The 21,388-nt window shown below is 52.7% G+C and overlaps 1 protein-coding gene across 1 annotated transcript in view; it reads left to right on the top strand.

The window, feature by feature from the left end:
• Window positions 1-3,384: 3,384 nt before the first annotated feature.
• LOC125445780 (protein-arginine deiminase type-2-like) overlaps window positions 3,385-21,388 on the top strand; it is a 37,529-nt gene continuing 19,525 nt past the window's right edge. The window contains 7 exon segments of the mRNA XM_048519140.1: window positions 3,385-3,525; window positions 9,026-9,209; window positions 10,308-10,380; window positions 13,271-13,332; window positions 14,872-14,989; window positions 16,329-16,454; window positions 20,421-20,599. Coding sequence (XP_048375097.1) covers window positions 3,434-3,525; window positions 9,026-9,209; window positions 10,308-10,380; window positions 13,271-13,332; window positions 14,872-14,989; window positions 16,329-16,454; window positions 20,421-20,599 — 834 coding nt within the window. The 5' untranslated portion in view covers window positions 3,385-3,433.

The following is a 21,388-nucleotide window of genomic DNA, read 5'->3' as shown; positions in this document are numbered from 1 at the left end:
CTGCAGGCTGTCCCGTCATGAATGTTTCGAACAGCCAGGCATGGCGAGAAGGCGACATCTAGTGGAATCAGTGGCAAATTGTGGCTGGACGGCTGGATGGAGGAAGACTGTGAATCTCAGCCTGTCTCACAGCGAAACTCCTGACATGTGGTGCCATCAATGAGTGTGTGCAGGGTGCAAGAGCATAGTTCCCTCCCCAGGACCACCACCAAGGGCCAAATCTTTGCCACCAGGAAGCAGAGGCGTAGCAAGGGGGGGAAAGCACCTGGTGCACCGGTGCGTCCTCCACCCCGCCATGCCATGCCCCCACCACGCCCCAGGAATGTCCCCGGAATGCCCTCGCTACACCCCACAATGCCCAGTGCGTTGCACCCCTGCCGTCCCCTTGGAGCTACGCCTCTGCCAGGGAGACAACAGAAGGAGGTGGAAAGAAGCTCGGGTGCATCAGCCAGACTTCAGCAGGGTGTGAAGACTCAATGAGTGTCCCAAAGGCTTGGTGGCCAAGGGGAGCCTGGAGGAGGAACTTGGAGGATGGGGGGTGGGGGGGAGACGTGGCATCTTTCCAGGCACCTGTGGAGATATAAGGCGGATAGGATGTTTAGCATTTGTGGAACACTGCCTTCTACTTCTCCCAAAGAAAGTAATAAAAGAGAGAATTATTGGGGAAAGGCATCAGCTGGATATTAGGGAGGAAAATTTACAGTGAGTGAAGTTCAGCAGTGGAATTGGCTGCCTGGGGAGGTGGGGAAGCAGCTGGACAAACACTTGCCAGGAGTGTTGTGGGTTTTCCAGGTTGTATAGCCGCGTTCCAATAGCATTTTCTCCTGACGTTTTACCTGCATCTGTGGCTGGCATCTTCAGATGGGCACGTGGGCAGGAGAATCATTTAGGATTTTGTTCATGTTTTGAAGCACCATTTTGAGGGCTGGAGCTCTGGCCCTGACCTAGTTATGGCCAGCCAGAAGAAACACAGAGCTCTGGGTTTTGAGTGCCTGCATGACCAATCACCCAGTTCACCCACAGAAAACAGGATTTCCCGCCGAACCCTAACACAGTAGTGAGGAAGGCAGAGAAGCAAACTCCCCTGGCCAGAGCGCTCTAAAGAAGGACCCCCCCCCCCCCGGAATCAGCCCTGCATCACGACCTCTTTCAGGACAAAAGATTTGTGTGCCCTGGCGGAGGTGCTGACAGGCCGCTCGGCCCTTAGGTGCCCGGGTCTATTTTAAGGTTCTTCGTAGCACGTTAGACCTATTCCAACTATTTTTAAAACACCAAGATCTATTTCTGAGGGCACGCAGGCCTCTATAACCTCTCCCATCTCAGAACTTAACCATCGACTTTTCAGTGACCCCTGTTTTATTGACACTTTGCTTTGGTCTGTTTAAATTATGGGATTCATAGGAAGGTGGCAAATATACAGGTTCTCAGTCGTCACTGTAAAAGGAAGGTACTTTGGCAATTTCCGGGGGGCAAAAATTAGGGGGTTTAATATGAGGGTCAGATTTTTTTGTTTTTTAAAGGACATTTCTGGTCAAAGTATCACCATGGGACCAGAAAATCTCCACTTAGTTTGAGTACACAGTGCAATATTCCATTTGAACTTTCTTGCAGAGAAAAGATCCTATATTTTTCCCTGTGCGCAGAAACTGTGTATTAAGACTCTGACAAAAACAGGACGTCCTGGCTCATTTTTTCTTTAAAAAATATTTTTTAATGGTTGCTAAATTTTATGATGTTGTCATTTTGCCATATAAGTCACCTGGAGCAGATTATCTGGCAGTGGCTGATTAGGGTGAGAGGAAGATGTTGGAAGTTCTCTCCTCAGCTGCCCATCCATTGGGGAACTGTTTGTAGCTGCACCACGTTGTCCCTGAGGGGGGTGTATCCTGAGTGTGACCACGCTCTTTCCCTAGATCTTCAGGGGCCTGATCCTCAGAATTGATTCCCGGGACAAACGTGAACCCCCTCCCCCAATCCCTGAAATGCCCCCTTCAGGCTTTACAGCAGCTCCACGAACCAAGCAGCGATTCTGGAAGCTGAACGCGAACTCTCTCTCAGATGTCCCCAGAAGTCCTTGTCCCCGTGAGCTCTTTGGGAGTCAATGAAGGGAACAAACGGCCGCCGTTTCAAACATTCTCCTGCTTGATCCTTGCAAACAGGTTGGGGGTAACCCGAGAGTCCCTCTGGCTCCAGCAAAACTCCACGAAGGAATGCTTGGATAGATAGCCGATTTGTTTCACCCGGGAGAATGTTCCCTTTACGTAACTATCTTTTGGATGGATATAGATATATTTGCTTCCTTGTTACTTTGGATCAGTGGTTGTCAGACTGCCGGTCCTTTGGGGAATTCTTTGCACATTTATGTAGCTCCTGAGCACTCAGCTCAACATATATGAGAAAGGGGGGGGGGGGCTCTGTGTTCTGGGAAATAGTCTCAGTACCTGCAGGGCATTCTCACCTCTCTTGAGCCGCAAAGGGTCCCACGCAGCTCCTGAAAGCAACCTGTCCTTCAGGCCCCGTGATGAGCAACATAAACTGAGCCTTAAACTTACCGAGCCATCCCAAGAGTGTTTCGAGAGATCTGGGTTTTGTCGAAGGCCTTCATGGTGGGACTCCACTGGTTGTTGTGGGCTTTCCGGGCTGTGTGGCCGTCTTATGCCAGCCACAGATGCAGGTGAAACGTTGGGAATAAGATGTACCAGACCACGACCACGCCGCAGGGAAAGTCCACAACAGCCAGCTCGGGGCTAATTTCTTTAGATAATTGTTGTGGGTTTTATGCCATCTCACACTGTAAGACTCAAGCAGAATTGAAAAATACAACAACCCCCAGTTATGATCCATAAAACCCGCCCCATTGGCATTAAAACGATGAAGTGGATGGTAAAGGACCTGCAACATGATCTTGAAAGAACCAACCGGCCACGAGCGAGCAGGGGGCCATCGGTGGCCGCAAACCCTCCCCAAAGCAGCCGCGAACTCGGAGCCGGAGATGCCACCTGCAACCGAGGGTCTCACCCAGCCGGCCGGCCAGCCAGCGGGAGGCCGCGTCCGGACAGGTGGCAGCACCGGCGGCAGGCAGGGGCTGCCAAAAGGGGGCCGCGGCTGGGCGCTGATGCGCTTCTTGGGGGCCGCAGTCGGGGAAGCGGATCTCCAAGGCGGGACCCCCTGCTGCTGCTGCTGCTGCTCTCCTTGCGGTCAGGCCGGCCTTGGCCCCGGCCGAAGCCTCCCCCAGCCCCGCCCTCCGGTGGCGCCCCCTCTGGCCCCCCGCCGGCCAGGGCAGGGGGGCGGGCCGCACCCTTGATTGACGGCTCCGGGGGCCACTGGGGGGCGGGGGGCGGACCCAGGCCCGGCGGGGTTTAGGGCGCGGGGCGGGCTCGGGGCAGAGACCACCTGTGGGGACCAGCGGGGCGCCGACGGGACGGCCGGCGAGATGCTGCGCGAGCGGACGCTGCGGCTGCAGTTCGGCAACCGGATCGAGGCCGTCTGCGTGGTGGGCAGCCGGCTCTCCATCGACGTCTATGGGTGAGTCCCAGTCAGGGGACCCCCCCTCAAGCAGCAGCCCCCCCCCAGTTCCCCTCGCCCCTCGGCTTTGCGCGCTCGCGGGCGCATCGGATGGGGGGCGGTGTCGGGGGGGGGGCTCGGAGCCGCCGGACCTAGGCGCCAGCCCCCTCCCCCTCGGCCAGGCAAGCACGGGGTGGATGGGGCTGCGCCGGCAAATCACGCGCTGCCCACGGCGTTAGGATGCCTTGCTGCCACGGAACCTGGAGAGGGGCAGAGTCCACTCTCCCCGGTGCCAGGTCGCTGTGGGCGCTTTGGTTTCTAACCCAGGGCTAACCCTGGTTGTTGTGGAGGCGGGGCGGGGGGGTGTTAGTGCCTGGGTAAACTAACCCCCTCGGCGGCCCTTGGGGTCCTGCCCTCTGGTTGTCTTCCTGGTCACCCCTGGGCAGGTGTGTGTGCAGAGCTGAGCAGCTGGCTGAGGCGGGCCCGAAGCGAGCGCGGAGAGGAGCCCTCCTCGGTCCCGGCCGGATTCCTGCGCGGAGGGCCGCGTGCGGGAGATGGAGTGGGTGACTTGTCAGCCCCTGGCGCTAATGCCCAGATCTGTCAAGAGGCCGGTCTTTGCGGCCTAGCGGGGCCGTCACCAGGTTGACGGGAAGCCTGGAAGAATCGCAGATATTTTAAACCCCCCAAACGTTAGGGAATCCGGCCGTGTCTCAGTGGGGCATTTAGTGCTGAACTTCCAGGATTCCTGGTGAGACGCCGCTCTGGCACTTCCAGGTGGTCCCAAGGGCTGGCTGCCGTGGGTGTGGGAAACGTGGCTGTCAGTGCTCTAGAGCAAGGTTTTTCCTCTAGCGGAGCCACATTTGCCCAAAAGGTGCCAAAAGCTTTCTTTATCCCAGAAAACACCTCTCGCAAATGCTGTCAGATGCAGAAGGTGGCAGCGTTTTGGTCTGCAGTAGAAGAGCTGGGTTTAAGTCCAGGAGTACATTACAGACCAACAAGGTTTTTGGGATGTCTGACGAAGAGTTTCAAAAGCTTAAACCCCAGAATCTTGTCGGGCTCAAGATCCAACCAGACATAAATCTCCGTGCTGTTGGGCAGCAGAAATGGGAAGAGCCCTGGTTCTGAAACGAGCAGAGATCCCAGTCAGTGTAGTTCTGCAATCTGCTACATTTAGATGGGGAAAGTGCAGGAGCAAAGGAAACCCCCAAACCCAGAGATGCTGCCTGCCCACCCAGGCTCTGGAGCCGGGAAAGAAAGCAAAGGCAGCCCAGGGCTCCCCATCAAACCATTTCCCCTGCTGGCAACATTTGGGTGTACAGCTGCCAGGGCACTTGAGGGATATCTAAGGTGCTTTGCGTTGGGCTCCAAGTAGGGAGGCATTCTGTACATGCTCTAGCTGCTGCTGGACGTCTTCCAAAGGTTGTTTCCTGGCACTGAATCAGGATTTGGGGGCTGAGCTCCAGCAAAGCCCTTTGTGTCCATTCTTCCATTGGGACTGCGGGGAGGGGGAGGGGAGGGCTGGGTCTCAGACCTGCCCTGAACTCACTCCCTCGGCTCCAGAATCTTTGCAGAAGCTGGTTGGGGTCTCTTGGTGGTAGGAAGCAGTAGGGGTACTCTCCTATCTCGCTTGCCTACTTGCCCGGAGGCTCCCCCCCCCCTCTTTGTCGACCCTCTTGGCTTTGTGCTTTTGAGCTGCGATCCTCAGGATAGCTCCCGTAATCCATGTAAGCCTCTCCTGTCACTGGAAGCGCTTGTTTATAGCTGATTGTTCTTTGTTCGTTCGCTAAATGAGCCATTCATGCCAGGCGGTGGGCCAAGGCATTTGCTGATGCCACCCTTGTCCCGTGGCTGTTCTGTGAGCTTGTGTGGGAGAGGCAGAGATGAGCCAGAGGGATACAGAGTTCAAAGAGCCTTTGTAAACATCTCTGCGGGGTACATTTTTCCCCTGCTTCGCTTTATAATGCCCTGACTTTGCTTGGTCAACTGGTCTGTTCCCCTGTGCGGGAGCATTTTATTGTCCACCGAGATTACAGAACGAAAGAAGAAGCTGAGTTGTTTCCCTTGCAAGTCTTTCCGTGCGGTGCGCACGCTTATTTTTAGCAAGTTTTGCAGTTGTGAGTTCTTGGATAGCTGAGACCGGAGGTCTTGCAAGGAGAGAGATGCCGGCATCAGAACTTACAAAACAGTCTGCTGCTACTTGGTCCTTGACCACATGCGACACCTTCTGCAGTTTCTATACGGTCAAGGAAAATGCAAATCTTAAAACAGCTTTTATGTTCACTGAGATCACTGAGGTTTGGGTAGGAATCTTCTTCCTTTAAGTTTTTCAGACTTTGATTGGAAAGCAGTTTTCCCCCAAATCTCGGGCACGTAGAACATCCAGCATCATGCAGGACGCTTGAGCCAACTGGTCTGAAGTGCTGCTTTCAAAGCGGAGTTCTGGCTTTCTGTACAGGACACAAACTGCTCCTCCCTCAAGCCTCTTCCCCCAGCAGAACAGAGCTGATGATCTGGGCCAGCACAGCGCCAGTTGCTGCAGCCTGGCTCCAGCTGCCTCAGCCCGGGTTAGGGTTGATGCTGCTCTTAAAAATAGACGTGGGAAGCCGTGTGTCTTATGCAACGCCTCCCGAAAGGGGTGAGGTGGGTGTGGCGGCAGCCGCTCTTTGAGGATCCAAAAGAGGAAGGGGCTCAGGTGCCTCCCCTGACCTTGAAGCCCACCCTGCACCTGCCAGGACTGAAAAGTGACCCAAGGGGAGTTGGAATGCCTGGGATAGCATTCGGTGCAGTCATACTTCACCCATCGGCGTCATCTAATCGCTGTCATTCGACCGAGTCAGCCCTGATTAATTTGCAAAGTCGGTGAGATCTTGGAACGAATGTATTTTTGATCAGGCACTTGAGTTTTGCAAAACTTCCCCAGGCCCCAAAATATACCTTCAGCCTAAGGCAGTGATGGCAAACCTTTTCAAGACCGAGTGCCCAAACTGCAACCCAAAACCCACTTATTTATCACAAAGTGCCAACATGGCAATGTAACCTGAATACTGAGGTTTTAGTGTAGAAAAAACGGTTGGCTCCGAGGCACACGTTACTCGGAAGTAAGCTTAGTGGTAGTCGGTGGCTTTGCTTTGAAGCAATTGTGCAATGCTTTGAACCGGTGAATCACGACCCTAGGAGGGTTTACTCAGACGCAAGCCCCATTGCCAGCAACAGAGCTTACTCCCAGGTAAAGGATCACACTTTAGTTCTTCCCATGAAAATCAGCAGGGTTTAATAGCACTTAACAGAGTTACCTACACTGCTTCCCCAAAACTAGGTCTTAGGTTTAGTGCTAATAATCTCCCTGAAATAATTGCACTATTATCACATGATGAACTCTGTGCACGCGTGCCCACAGAGAGGGCTCTGAGTGCCACCTCTGGCACCCGTGCCATAGGTTCGCCACCACTGGCCTAAGGCCTTTCAAGGCACCTGGCTGAGAATATGCGAGCAAAATAAAAGACGTCCCTGGGCTTAAAACCTCCCTTTTCTTGCCACGATGACAGCCAGTGTGGGACAGAGGTCAGAATGTCAAACCAGGACCTGGGACAGCTGGAAGCTGCCGGGTGACCCTTGACCCCTCCCAGTCTCTGATCCTCACCTGTGAGGACAGAGCAGAGGAGGGGAAGACAAGGTGGAAAGCCCCTTTGGATCCCGACTGGGAAAAGGAGCTACTCGACCTCTTCGTTCTCAGCTTCTCAGCTGAAATGAAGCCAGTGTGATCTCTTGAACCATGGGGTCAGGTGAGATATAAATATTCGTATTAATAAATGAAACAAAATTATTTACAACATTTTAGTGCATCTCAGGGGACCTGCTCCGGGCAACGTACGAAGTAAAACAGTATAATAAAGCAACGTGCGTTTGGAGGGTGCCAGATGCATAAATGTTTCTGAAAAGAGAGAAAAGGGAGTTAGCAAACCAAATTATTGGGGTGCTGTGTGGTTTCCGGGCTGTCTGGCCTTGTTCTAGCAGCATTCTCTCCTGACGTTTCGCCTGCATCTGTGGCTGGCATCTTCAGAGGATCTGATAGTAGGAAAGGAAAGCAAGTGGAGTATATATACCTGTGAGTAAAGGTCAATAGGTGAGGGCATCTGAATAGGAGCGGCCTGGCAAGTGAGTAACAAATTGTTTGTTTTCAGTATACATCGTTAAGAATGTGGCTGAACTATATGTAGCTGTTCATCTACACACCCTTAGTAGTGTTGGTTTTTCCCGGTGTGAATGAGAATTGCTCATAGCTGAGGATGTGAGAATTCTGGACTCAAGTGTGTGTCTTCCACTCTTCTGTGAGAGGCAGGGAAAGAGGAGACGTCTCCACGTGACTCGAAGAATGCTGCCTTGCAGATCCTACAGTTGTGAATGTCGTAAATCTTTCTCGATAACAAACCTACCTTGAGAGCCAGGGGGGCTGTCCTCACTGGGGGTGGGGGGCAGGGGGTCCTTTCTGAGAGGCTCTGAGTGCAGTTCTCTTGCAGTTAAATAGCCAAGTGGCACACGGTTTTTGGTTTCAACTGATACGGCCAGCAAGCAGCAAATAGATTGGTTCAAAAGGAGAGGGAAGAGTCATGAGAAACAAACAAGCAATTGAGTTTGCGTAGAGCAGAAAGCATTATTCAAATCAGAGAACCACAAGTTTTCCTAGTTGGTCTGGGGGCGGGCTCCTGTCTTTTGATAGAGGCTTAAGGGGATATTATTTACCAGATGATGTTATTGACCTCCATGCCATGAAATGCTTCAACTGGCCATTTCCACAGTTTAAGCCCCAGCTGGCAACTCTGACCGCCAGTTCTGTTGCCACAACATACCCAAGAAATCTTATACCACAAAAACCAGGCAAGTATGTTGCTGGGCCTTGTTACGATGCTGTTAGTGGAATGTGTTGCACCAATGGCAGACTGTGACGGCCGGATTCCCACTGACCAGTGACAGGTCTAGACCACTTCACACTGTGGGTGGGGCTCACAGGAAATGAGTGAAGAAGAAGGCAAAACCCTGCACAGAGAACTAGCATGTCAGGAACAAGAATTCGGTTTTCTATAGGGTGGACTTTTTCTTCTTTTCTGTATGGAGGCCCATAAAACTTTCTAGATAAATTCACTGACATAGATACTTGCATATTTGTCACACATTTCTGGTCTGCATTGGTCAAGGCACTAAAAAAAATTAATGCTTTGGGGCTGACAGCTGAATGTTTAAGACCAATACAGAGTATTTTTGCGCTGAGTCATAATTTCTGGGTGACTTCTTCCCGGCCTTGGAACCAAGGTCCCTCATGCCTTCCAGGGGTTGAGCCAAAAGTGGAAGGAAAATCCCTCCCACACGGTGTTCTGTTGCTTTCAGGACAGAGCCAATACTCTCTTGTGCGTTGTGCAACACCTGACACATGGGAGCAGCGGGGGCTCGAGGTGGCCTTCCTCATGTGCAGGTGTTCTTCTCTGAGGCTGCCTCACGCTTCTTTCCTCTCCTCTTCCTCCTCCAGAGCCGCCCCTGCAGAGGCGCTCACCTTCAGCGTGAAGCACACCGAGGGGCTGGAAGTGGACGTCATCACCCATGACCAGCTGGAGCCGGCGCCAACCAATGGAGGGAAGCAGTGGCCACTGGATCCCAAGACCATCCTGAAAGTCCAGATGACCCGGCCTAGCACTGAGGCCAATGACAACAAGGTGACCCATGCTTCGCGTTCTTCCCCGTGGGCCTGAGCAAGAGGAAGTCCCCCGGGCAGCCTTGGGGTGTCTTTGTAATAGTCTCTGTTTACAGGCAGATGGGCAGGTTGTGCCCGGTGGCTGGCAGGGGAGCCCTTTACAGGGAGCTCCAGGCAAACACAGGCTCCAGCTGAAACTTGGCTCTGGATTGAGCCCACCCTGGCCAGAGGGGTGGCCAGAAGCATCCCAGACCCTAAGAGCACTGGCTGACCATCACTGTCCTTTTACGAGTCAGTTGGGGTCAGCTGACAGACTTTTCCTGGGATTTACCCCTATCACTTGCCAAGGGACGGGAGGGACGGGAAGAGGGCGAATGGTGGTGATTATTTATTATCTGTTGGCTTTGCCATTGGTCTTTTGACATTGATTGACCTTTTATACTGAATGTTATTTTTAATGTATTGTCGAAGGCTTTCACAGCCGGATTCAACTGGTTGTTGTGAGTTTTCTGGGCTCTGTGGCCACGGTCTGGTATTATTTTTTAATGTTTTTTTTAATGTTTAATTATTTTTAATGTTTTATTGGTTCTCTTTTATTTTTTGATACTGGATTTGTTTTTTGTGATAATGATTGTACTGATTGTGTAATTGATTTTATATTGTGACCCACCCTGGGCCCTGTAGGGATAGGACGGGATACAAATACGACAGACAGACAGACAGACAGACAGACAGACAGACAGACAGACAGACAGACAGACAGACAGATGGTGCCAAGGAAGCTGTTATCTGGGTGGGAGGTCCCGGCCCACAGACTTCAGTGGAATCCCCCTCCCCACAAAGCTTTGCTTGCCTCTTTGGCCACCTGCTGTGGAAACTACTCGGATCCTCTTACCGCCCCATTCCAGCCCCAGCTGATGCTGGAAGAGATTTTGCCCGCCTTCGGGTCCTGTTCCCTTGTCCTCCTGTGTCTCTTCCTACCTTTAGAGCTTTAGCTTTCATCTCTGTGTTGTAAACTGCCCAGAATGTATGTCCCCAGCTGCCTGGAGGTCTGCAAGGGAGAAAGGTGGCTAACAAATGTTCTAAATAAATAAAACCTGATGCTACGTTGCCTCTGCAGGTAACTGTGGGCTACTATGGTGAGAATGGAGGCCCCCCTATAGACCAAGCTGGCGTTTTCCTGACAGGCATTGGTGAGTGTTTGAGTGTTCGGGTCCTCATTGTCACATTCTCCCCTGTTCTACAGCTCTCCTGAGCTACTTGGGGAGGCTCAGAGCTTCCCCGCTTCGGAAGGCAACAAGAACACGTTTCTCTCCTTGCCTGGCGGAGGGCTGGGGCAGGACACAAAGCCTTCTGCTTTGGTAGCAGGCAGACAGACTGAACGCCGGCCCTAAACTGGCATCTTCAGGCTGTGTAAATGTGGAGATTACTGCTCTGTCCATGTTCTGCCAGCGTGGTGTAGCGGTTAAGAGCAAGCGGATCCTAATCTGGAGACCCGGGTTTGATTCCCCACTCCTCCACCTGAGTGGCAGAGGCTTATCTGGTGAACCAGATGTGTTTCTGCACTCCTACACTCCTGCTGAGAGTGACCTTGGGCTAGTCACAGTTCTCTCTCAGCCCCACTGACCTCCCAAGGTGCCCGTGGAGGGGAGAGGAAGGGAAAAGGAGTTTGTAAGCCGCTTTGAGCCTCCTTACGGAGGGAGCCCTAAGCCTTGACTTCTGGGAGCCCCTCCGAAAGGTCACGGCCCCTCCCTCTGCCACAGTGAGCTCAGCCCCTGGCTGGAATGCTCCTCCGCTCCTGCCATTTCTGTGAAGGGGAAGCCGCTCTGCTTTTCTTGCTCCAGCTGAGCCTCTCGCGAAAGGCACTCCAAGTAACCATAGACGTGAGCGTTGTTACAGCCATCACCAGGGCAGCAGCAAAACAGATTTCCAGTAACATCGGGACCGCCTCACATGATGGTCCCAAATGTGACTGAGAAACATGATCGTAGGCTTGTAGGGTTCACTTAGCTGGTCATTCAGGCTGGGAAGTGCTGCCCTTACAAACACTGGCTGGTCTTTCCTCTCTACTCTGCTGCCCAAGCCGAATTCTGACATATTACACAACTCTGGGAAAAGGGGGTTGTCCTGTTCCCCTCAAGAACATGAGAAGAGCCCTGCTGGATCGGACCAGCCTTCCACCTAGTCTAGCATCCTGTCTCAAAAGGAGGCCAGCCAGCTGCCTGAGGGGGGCAGCAAATAGGGTAAAAAGCAGAGGTGGGATCCAGCAGGTTCTCACAGGTTCCCGAGAGTAGGTTGCTAATTATTTGTGTGTGCCGAGAGGGGGTTACTCATTGATGATTTTGCCACGTGATTTTTGCCTTAGTTGCGTCCCTCCTCTCAGCAGTAGCGCGCAGAACTTGAAGCAGTCTAGCAGGAGGTGCAATCAAGGCAGGTAGCCTGCGCCTGCGTGCATTCAAGCTTCCTGCCCAAGGATCATGCAGCTGCTGCGTCCTTGGGCTCACAGCCCTCACTTAAGGAATGCCCCGCCTCTGGAATGCCCGGCCACGCCCTTGGAATGCCCCGCCCAGCCCCATTGGCGCTACGCCACAGTTTGAATCCCACCACCATGGGAATCTGTGCCTCCAGCCACAGATACTGAGGTTTGCTTCCTTCTTACACAAAGGAAATGGAGCTGTAGAATAAAGGAACGGTTCTTTTCTATGGGAGTTTGCTTGTGGTCTAAGGTGAGAGTCTGTTGGTTTCTTTAGTCATTTCCTTCCCCGCAGTTTCCCCACTGAAGAATGCAACTTCGACCCTATATTTTCCCATGCAAGGGGTAAAAACTGTCCCAAGGGCTGGAAGACGGAAGAGGGGGGAGGGTTCATGGAGCTGCATTTGGGAAATAAATCTTTTTTTAAAAAAAGAATGCCTGTGAAACTAAAGGTAGTGAGCTAAGTTGTCAATGGTATGGAGATTTTTGAGCCGCTAGGTAAGGTGTCTTCACTAGGGTTCTGAACTGGATTAGCAGTGATGCCCTTTTCCCAAGAGCCCTGGAGCGAACGTCCTCTGAGGGGAGGGACCCGGCATCTCTGATACTTCACCAAACTGCACCTCCCAGTATTGCAAAGGGTTAAGTTGGTAATTGCTGTCAAGAAGTCCAAAAGAGCCCCATCAAAAGGGACGTCTGAACTCTTTTTGAGGGCATCCTTTTAATGGTGGAGAGTTAATAGTGGCCTGAAAGAAACCACACTTCCCCTGGAATGCTGCAGACACATCTGGTTAGCTCTGTCCAAGGAGATGGTGCAGGTTTTGGAAACAACATGTAAACAAACCAGGCTGCTTGCTCAGAAGAGACTGTGCACAGCCGTTCCACTTCTACAGCTCCCTTTCGCTCTCTGAGGAAGAAGAAGAGTTTGGATTTATATCCCCCCTTCCTCTCCTGCAGGAGACTCAAAGGGGCTTACAATCTCCTTGCCCTCCCCCCCTCACAACAAACACCCTGTGAGGTAGGTGGGGCTGAGAGAGCTCCGAGAAGCTGTGACTAGCCCAAGGTCACCCAGCTGGCCTGTGTGGGAGTGCACAGGCTAATCCGAATTCCCCAGATAAGCCTCCACAGCTCAGGCGGCAGAGCTGGGAATCAAACCCGGTTCCTCCAGATTAGATACACGAGCTCTTAACCTCCTACGCCACTGCTGCTCCTCTGAGAAGAGTATCCCCCACTCCTCCCACTCTAGTTTGCATGGATTGTAGTTTCCTGCAAGTGGACCGTAGCTATTCGTTTTGAAAATGGGATTTTAATTGATGTTGCCTCCTCCGCACCCCCCCGCCCCGCCCCGCCCCGCCGAACCCAGCCGGCTGACTTCTGTGTGGGTTTTCTGTGTGCCTTCCTGCCAGCCAGTTTCTCTTGCAAAGGGCTGATCGGCAGAGGCAGAGGCAAAAGGAAATCTGCATTGAAATGTAGGGGCCGGGGAACTGGGCAGAGGGTTGCCAGCGCTGGCAGGGCAAAGGGGTTTGCTCACGCAAGCACGTCCTGGACTCATAATGTCTTCACCCTCGTTCCTAGCATCGGGAAGTGATCACTGACTCAGATTGTGTTTCTAGGAATTTCCTTGGATGTTGATGCCGACCGAGATGGGGTGGTGGAGAAGAACAACCCCCGAAAGGTGATTTGTGTGTGTGTGTGTGTGTGTGTGTGTGTGTGTGGTGCACTGCAGTCTGCGCAGGTGAAAGACCATGGGACTGAGTGTGGACACAAATAATTCAGACTAGGATCCCTTCTTGGCCATAAAGTTGGTTTGTTGACCCTGTGAAAGGCACTTAGAACTAGCTAAAGCAGTTTAATAAATCTAAATTATAAATGAAGAAATAAACTACACAGGGTCAAGTTTTTCCCATAAAAAGTGATACAGGCCATCAGTTTAAAGACGCCTGTGAAATACTGCAGATGAGATCTGCCATGATTTCCGCACACCATTTCCTTGGTCCTGTGAGTTGTCTCTGTACGGACTTGTCAGACCAGACCAGACACTGCCAATAGCTGGTCACAGCAGCTGCCCTCACCTGTGATCAGGGGGACTGACAGGTAAGTCTTCGCTCCCCTTGTTCTGTGGCCACTGAGGTGTTTTCCACCCCTCAGTTCTGAAAGGTGCAAACTACTGTTTGTGGAATCTCCACTGACCTCCCCAGACGTTCTAGAAAATTGGATCTGAGTGCCTGAAGCATCCCTCCCGACCGCCCGTCCCCCTCAAAGCCAAAGCCACAGGTCTCGCAGGGTTTCCAAGGAAGCCTGGGCAGTGGCCGGTCTTGGAGAAAGGCTGTGCAGGAGTCGCTATAGTCGTGTATATCTTTCTCCCTCTATATTGCACCCACTTGATTCCAGTCGTATGTTTCTGTGCCCCAGAACTCCTTTCAAACCAGCTTGCTCCAGGGTGAAGCAGCAAAAGTCAACTGGGGTTACTTCTTGGAGCCTGCAACATATTCATATCACCAAAAAAACCCCGCTGCTTCCTTGGAAATGGCTGGGACACTCTGTACGACAGCAATGCCACCCGCTGTTTGCCTGCCACCCCCCTCCCCCTGTACATGCTTTGGCACCGAGACCTCCCAGCTCCCCTGCTGAGCCGCTGATCCTCAGCTGCACCGCTCCATTGACACGCTTTTGCGTTTGGGCCAGCAAATAACATTCTGCACAGCAAAATCCAGAGGTGGAGTAACATGTCCACACAGGAGGCACGGAGGCACCAGACCGTAGGTGGCTTCATTAGAGCACATACCGTCAATCAACCTTGGGCGGATGTAATCTGGTGACCGATGGCAGCATTCTCCTGCCTCCAGCTCTCCAGGTACTGGTGTGAAGGTCCTTCTTCTCGAGCCCCACCCTCAACTCAAGCCCCTCTTGTTGCCCTGCTCACTGGCTATATATTTGACCATCTGCCAACCCCCTCCCTCCCAGGGTTTGATCCCTGGGGTCTGATGCCAGACGTCTCTTCTTATTATTAATCACTTACTGAAGGTTACTGCTGCTATAGTTTAATAGTTTTAAGGGTCTGTGCTGTTTTAACTGGGGCTATTCGATTTGTTTTATTGTGTTGTTGTCTGTTGTGTACACCGCCCTGAGCCCTTCGGGGGTAGGGCGGTTTATCAAACAAACAAACAAACAAACAAACAAACAAACAAACAAAAATAAAACATTTCCACCGCAGGCCTCCTGGACGTGGGGTCCGGACGGACAGGGCGCCGTCCTTCTGGTGAACTGTGACAAGGAGAATCCTTTCATAGCCGTGGAGGACTGTCAGGATGACAAAGTATATTGCAAGGAAGGTATGCAGGGGCTGGGGGGAGGGATTCTTAACAGCCCTTGTGGTGAGCAGAGCAGGAGGGGATCTCGTTGTGGAGATGTTTGCACCCAATTCCCCCTCAAGTCTGATCCTTGTCGTGCGGCCTGAGTAGGAACGGCTCAAATAGTCCCTCTCCGGTCGTGCTGGCGAGGCCTGGCTTGGAGTTCGGGCTCTTCAGGGTTGCTACCTCCAGGTTGGGGAAATTCCTGGAGGTTAGGGGGTGGAGCTTGAGGAAGGCGGGGTTTGGGGCGGGACTTCAGTGGAGTACAATTCCGTGGAGTCTACCCTCCAAAGGAGCTATTTTCTCTGGGGGGACCTGATCTCTGTTGACTGGAGATCAGTTGTAATAGCGGGAGATCTCCAGCTACTACCTGGAGGTTGGCTACCACCCTACTGCCGGTGAATGTGCTCCCTCCTTAGCTGTGTGACAGTTTTATTCTGAAGGGCTTTCTGTTCATGGCTGGGATGACTACTTTCTACATTGTTTTTGATTGTGTTGCTTATACTGTGCGCAAATGAATGAATGAAGGTGACCATCCCTGGTGGTTTCCCAAGGGTGTCGGACAGGGGTGTCCGAATCTGGTGCTTCAGATGTTCATGGACTACAATTCCCATCAGCCCCTGCTGGCATGGCTGATTGGAATTGTAGTCCATGAACATCTAAAGTGCCAGAGTTGGACAACCTTGTGGAGGAGAGGGGCCGTATCTTCCTGAGAGAGGGGCAAAGTATCTTTCAGAAGAATATTTCTTTCTTTCTTTGTTAGTTAGTTCTATTTGTACACTGCTCTCCCCGCAAGGGCTCTGAGCGGCTCACAACAATAAACAACACATAAAATCTGTTTAAATAAACGAGTAAACAATTAAAACAGTTAAACAGTTATAATAATTAAAACCCAATCTGATCTAATTAAAGTACATTTAAATTAAAATTGGGTAAAAGCTAATTTCAGATCAGAGTTAAACCAAGGCTGGTAATACAGGCGCCATTTATAGCAGATCGGGCATTAAGATTTGGGCAGGCAACGAAGGCAGTTACGAACAGAAATACAATTGTGATTTCAGTCTCTAGTTTTTGGTGAGTGGCGAGGGATATGGAGGCACCCGCTGCCCCCGTTCCAGAGTGACGGCTTGTCACCCTCAGCACTGCTCTCAGTCCGGCCAAGGGTCAGCCGAGTGTTGGACTGAGATGCCTGTCCAGTATGCTGGCTCCAGCCCAAGCCCTTTGCCAGAAACACCTGCGGCGGCGGTTCTGAAGGCCAAGTCCTCATGTGTGCCATTTCCTTCTCCCTCTTCCCGCCACTGCCCGGGCGCTGACCCTTCAGACCTGGAGGACATGTCACGGATGATGTTGCGGACGCAGGGGCCTGACAGACTCCCTCCTGGGTACGAGATGGTTCTCTACATTCCTATGTGCGACTCTGACAAAGTAGGAGTCTTTTACCTGCAGAGTAAGTAGGTTTTCTTCTCATCGTGTGTGGGTGTGTGTATCATGGTGGGCGACTGCACGCTTATTTCAAATTCTCTGCCTCTCGCTCCTTTTGCTTCACCTTTGGCTGTGAATCCATCCTGTAGCAACACCCAAGCTAGCGTCTGCTGAGAGGCCAACCGCGTTTTCAGGTCCCCTTTCCACCGACGGTGTTTCCCCAGGGTTGGCTGGGGGTGGGGCTGTCAGCTCTGAGCTGCGGAATTCTGGGGAGGGGGGACTTTGGGGGTTGGAGGGTCCTCAGCGGGGCAGGATTTCTATAGCCTGGAGATCAGTCAGAATTATATGAAATCTCCAGCCACTACCTGGAGATTGGCAGCCATAGCTGGTGTGCATGCCAACTGTACAGTCTTGAATGTGCTCTCTCTCTCTCTCTCTCTCTCTCTCTGTCTCGCTCACTCACTTGAATGACAAGAAGGAATTGTGAGATTGACAGCTCTTCTTTCAGCTTCAGACTGAGGGGTGTGACGGTTTGGACAGCTGGAAGCTACTTCTTGGCTTTCCTTCTGCTTGTCTTTCTTGGTACTAGATAATGTGCAGGAATTGTTTTGAGAGCCCCAGTTCAGGTCGGAGCCCTGCAGGCGTCTCCAGGGACTGGCATCAGATGAGAAGCATTTAGAGGATTCTGTCGTTTATGGCCAGAGCTGCATATATGAAAGGCACCGAGGGCCTAAAAGCAGAAGGGAGAAGGCGGAAGTTCACGCACTCACTGGACCTAACCAGCTCTTTCCAAGTTTTGTGCTTTTGGATCATTCATTCTGGGAAGGAACCGGGATGTGTGTGCGTGGCACTCGGGGCCCTCTGATTGCTGGAGGTTTTATTCCAGCTCTCTTCCAGGAGCAGCAGTGGCGTAGTGGCTAAGAGCAGTGGCTAAGAGCAGGTGCACTCTGATCTGGAGAAACCGGGTTTGATTCCCAGCTCTGCCGCCTGAGCTGTGGAGGCAACATTTGGAGAGGAACGACAGGAAAGGGAATTTGCCTCACAGCCTTCTAAAACGGAGTGGTCTCCTGACTTCTCCTGGATGAATTGGGAGCTAGGGAAGCATGAAGGGAATGAGTGGCAGTCCTGGGGGTGGGGGGCTTCAGATGACACAACCTTGGTGTCTCTCCCCCTGCAGCGGGGCTGTCTCTCACCTCCCAATGAAGGAGTCGCAGGATGCAAATCCACCCACCCTTGCCCACCTCTGCTGACTCCAATGCCAGCAGTAGGGAGAAGTCTCCGCTGTGGGGGGGGGACGGACACGTTGCTGGCCTGGTGGTACTCCAGTGGTGTAGGAGGTTAAGAGCTCGTGTATCTAATCTGGAGGAACCAGGTTTGATTCCCTGCTCTGCCGCCTGAGCTGTGGAGGCTTCTCTGGGGAATTCAGATTGGCCTATGCACTCCCACACACACCAGCTGGGTGACCAGAGAAGCTAGTCACAGCTTCTCTGAGCTCTCTCAGCCCCACCCACCTGACAGGGTGTTTGTTGTGAGGGGGGAAGGGCAAGGAGATTGTCAGCCCCTTTGAGTCTCCTGCAGGAGAGAAAGGGGGGATACAAATCCAAACTCTTCTTCTTCCTCCTCTTCCTCCTCTTCTTCCTCTTCTTCCTCTTCTTCCTCTTCTTCTTCCTCCTCCTCCTCCTCCTCCTCCTCCCCCCTTTGGCTTCTGTGTCCATGTTCTTCCAAACATCCCTCTGCAGCTATTAAGGCTAGAAAACTGGGTGGAAAAGAGAAAGAAAACTAAAGAGAGGGTCTCCTGTGTGGTTCTTCTGTGCTTCTGCTGAATTTCAGTGGGCACAGAGGGAGAGATGACTCTAACTTGCAAGCTGTCCAGCCTGGTAGATAGGAGGCCGAGGGCCAGCTCCCCCCATGGCCTCTGGCCCATGACTTTCCCGTCTCCGTGGCAGCAAAGACAGAGCAAGAGGAATGGGGGTGGGGAGTCCTGCTTCCCCACCCACGGAGGCCCCCAAGAATGGCTTCCATCTCACCTGCCGTCTTTTCTCTGCACATAGCAAATAAGCCCTTGATTTTCAACCAGCCCCAGAGGACAAGAGATATTAATCCCAGCGCCTGAAGCCTCAGCTTGTGGCAACGATCAATTTGGGAATAAACAGCCTTTGGTCTGCTTAGTTGCCTTGTTGTCAAAATGTCCAATTAGAAGAGGCCCCGATGTCTTCAGCATTCTGGCTGCTTAATTGGGCCACCGACAAGTTGCCAAAGACCGGCTGCAATTAGAACTGGCAGGCACAGGGCATGTTGGCAGAGTGCCACCGGGACTCGTCACTCAGTCATTAACCGGCTGATCACAGGCCGCTATTTGGTGTCTCTTGGGTCAGCGGGTGGGCCCAGTGGCTCCAGCTGAGCTCAGTGGGTTAAATACAGCGCCTTCCTTCCTTCCCTCCTCTTAAGGTCCAGCAAGGGCAGCCCTTTCCTGAGCAGGGAGGGCTGAGACGTGTGATGCAGGACGGCTTCACAGATATGTTTGGAGTCTTTGAGAAAGGAGGAACGAAGAAGTGGGCAGCAGCCGGGGGCTAAATAGCACTGAAGGGCTTTTTTTGGGGGGGGGCAGGCAAGTCATGCCCAAGGTCACCCTTGGGCTAGTCACAGTTCTTCGGAGCTCTCTCAGCCCCACCCACCTCACAGGGTGTTTGTTGTTAGGGGGGAAGAGAAAGGAGTTTGTCAGCCCCTTTGAGTCTTCTTACAGGAGAGGAGAGTGTAAATCTAAGCTTCTTCTTTAGCTCCTTAATGGAAGCTGCTAAGAGGTCTCATACCTCAAATAAACCGCATTTTGGCTCCTGCGCCTTTTGCAGCCGCAAAGGGACACCTGAGCTACTGCACTTGGAGGGGATTACAATGCCGGAGTGGTTTCTGGCCGCGATGCCTGCTCTCCTTTCGTCTGCCTAATCCTCCGGAGGCATCCCTGTCACTCACTAAGCTTGTTGTGTCTTCATCGCTGCTTATAAAACCATGTTCAGTTACAATGACATGAGATACTCGGTGCCGACAGAGTTGGGGTGGGCAAATGTTGCAGGGGGGGTCACGCAGGCAGGCAGGTGCGGGGGGGGGGGCTGTGCTGTGCTGCCGTGCGACATTTCCCGCCCCTCAGAAAGGCCCAAGCAGGCAACCCAAGGACAGGACCACCCCGTTTCAAAGGCAGAGGGTGGAAGGAGGGAGGCAGGGAGTCGCATTTGTCCTGAGACGCCAAAGTCCTCTCAGCAGGGCTGGTCTTTGACATCTGTCAGTCACAAATGGGACCAAGAAGGGGGTTCTCTCCACCCTGTCCCTTCAGCCCCTTCAGTTTCCTTTTTTCTGCGAAGGATTAGTGGGAACAGGGCAGGATTTCCAGCCCAGAATCCAATCTTTCTTGCAGCAGTTTTCTGTGTGCAAAATATTGATGATGGTGGCTCTCGTGTAACCTTTTAAAGAGCACACATCTTTGCCCCCGTGCTGTAGCCTGGAAAAGCCCCTCCCTCGTGACCTGGAGGAGGAGGAGGACTCATCTCTTTTGGATCCTTTCCCCAAAGGTGCAAAGGCCTGGGGTCTGGCTGAAGGCGAGCAAATGCCCTCATTTGGCCAGTGGTGTCTTTGGACTGAGGGAGAACCCAGAACATGGGTTATTCTGGTGTCTGAGCCAATTAAGGCATTAAATGGAGGGAGTGATTTAAAAAAAACCAATGTTAACGGGAGAAAGTTTACTGCTGCACCCTGCACCACTGCTGTAGATGATGATGATGATGATGATTATTATTATTATTATTATTATTTAAATTTAATAGACCGCCCTTAGAACCCAGCTCTCCCAGATCCTAGCTCCCTTCTCACTAAGTAGCGGGAACCGGTCTCTGCACCCGAGAGCAGCACCTGCCCTCCGGACCCCTTGACTGCCAGTGGGGCTCAGTCCCTTTCTGCAGAAGCAGTGACCTTGCCCGCTGGCTCCTTCCTCTGCCCACAGACCCATTCTTCGGCCAGCGCTACATCCACGTCCTGGGCCGGAGGAAGCTCTTCCATGTGGTGAAATACACCGGAGGCTCTGCAGAGCTGGAGTTCTTTGTTGAGGGTCTTCGCTTCCCAGACGAAGGTTTCAACGGGCTGGTCACAGTCCATGTCAGCTTGCTGGAGAAGTTGGCCGAGGTAACCAAGGAGAGGAAGCGGGGCAGCTTAAGGGCCGGCTTCCCTCCCTCGGAGGGGGTGTGGAGGTCACCCAGAGAGGGGGCTGGGACAGGTGCCATCTGGCCATACCCCCGGCATAGCCTTTTCTGGCATGAAATAAAATGTGATATCGTTGCAGCGAGCGATCAGAGAGGCAGCACATGCTGGGGCACACTGGTCTTCCGTGGTTTGTGCTGTTACACGCTGCAGGGCGGGCAGAAGGGGGCAGCCATCAAGGGCCGCGAGCCCCCATCTGCTGAGGGAAGGCTGAACAGCTTGACTCGGAAAGAAATGACTAAGGGGCGACTGGCGACATGATAGAGGGTTATGAAACGATGCAGGAGGGAGGGTGGAGAGAGTTAACTTTTTCTCTCTGTCCCAAAATCCTAAAAGTCGGGGGCATCCAAGGAAGCCAGTGGGCAATGAGTTCAGGAATGGCAGGAGAAATGCTTCTTTACTCAACCAGTGATTAGAATGTGGAATTTGCTGCCAGAGGATGTAGTGGTGGCCACAAGCACAGATGGCTTTAAAAGGGCATTAGACTCATGGAGGAGAGGGCTATCCGTGGCTACAAGCCACGCGGACTAAAGGGAATCCCCACGTTCAGAGGCCACAGACCTCTGAATCCCAGTGCCAGACGGCAACATGAGAAGGCCTCGGCCTCTAGATCCTGTTGTTGGCTCTCTGGAGGAACTGGTTGGCCCCAGACAGGATGTGGGACCAGATGGATCCTCCCTGATCTGATCCGGAGAGCCAGCACGCCCAGCCCAG

The sequence above is a fragment of the Sphaerodactylus townsendi genome, linkage group LG16 (assembly GCF_021028975.2).
Source record: "Sphaerodactylus townsendi isolate TG3544 linkage group LG16, MPM_Stown_v2.3, whole genome shotgun sequence".
Classification (NCBI taxonomy): Eukaryota; Metazoa; Chordata; class Lepidosauria; order Squamata; family Sphaerodactylidae; genus Sphaerodactylus; species Sphaerodactylus townsendi.
The sequence above is the reverse complement of the archived record's forward strand: the minus strand, read 5'-3'. Positions and strand labels throughout refer to the sequence as shown.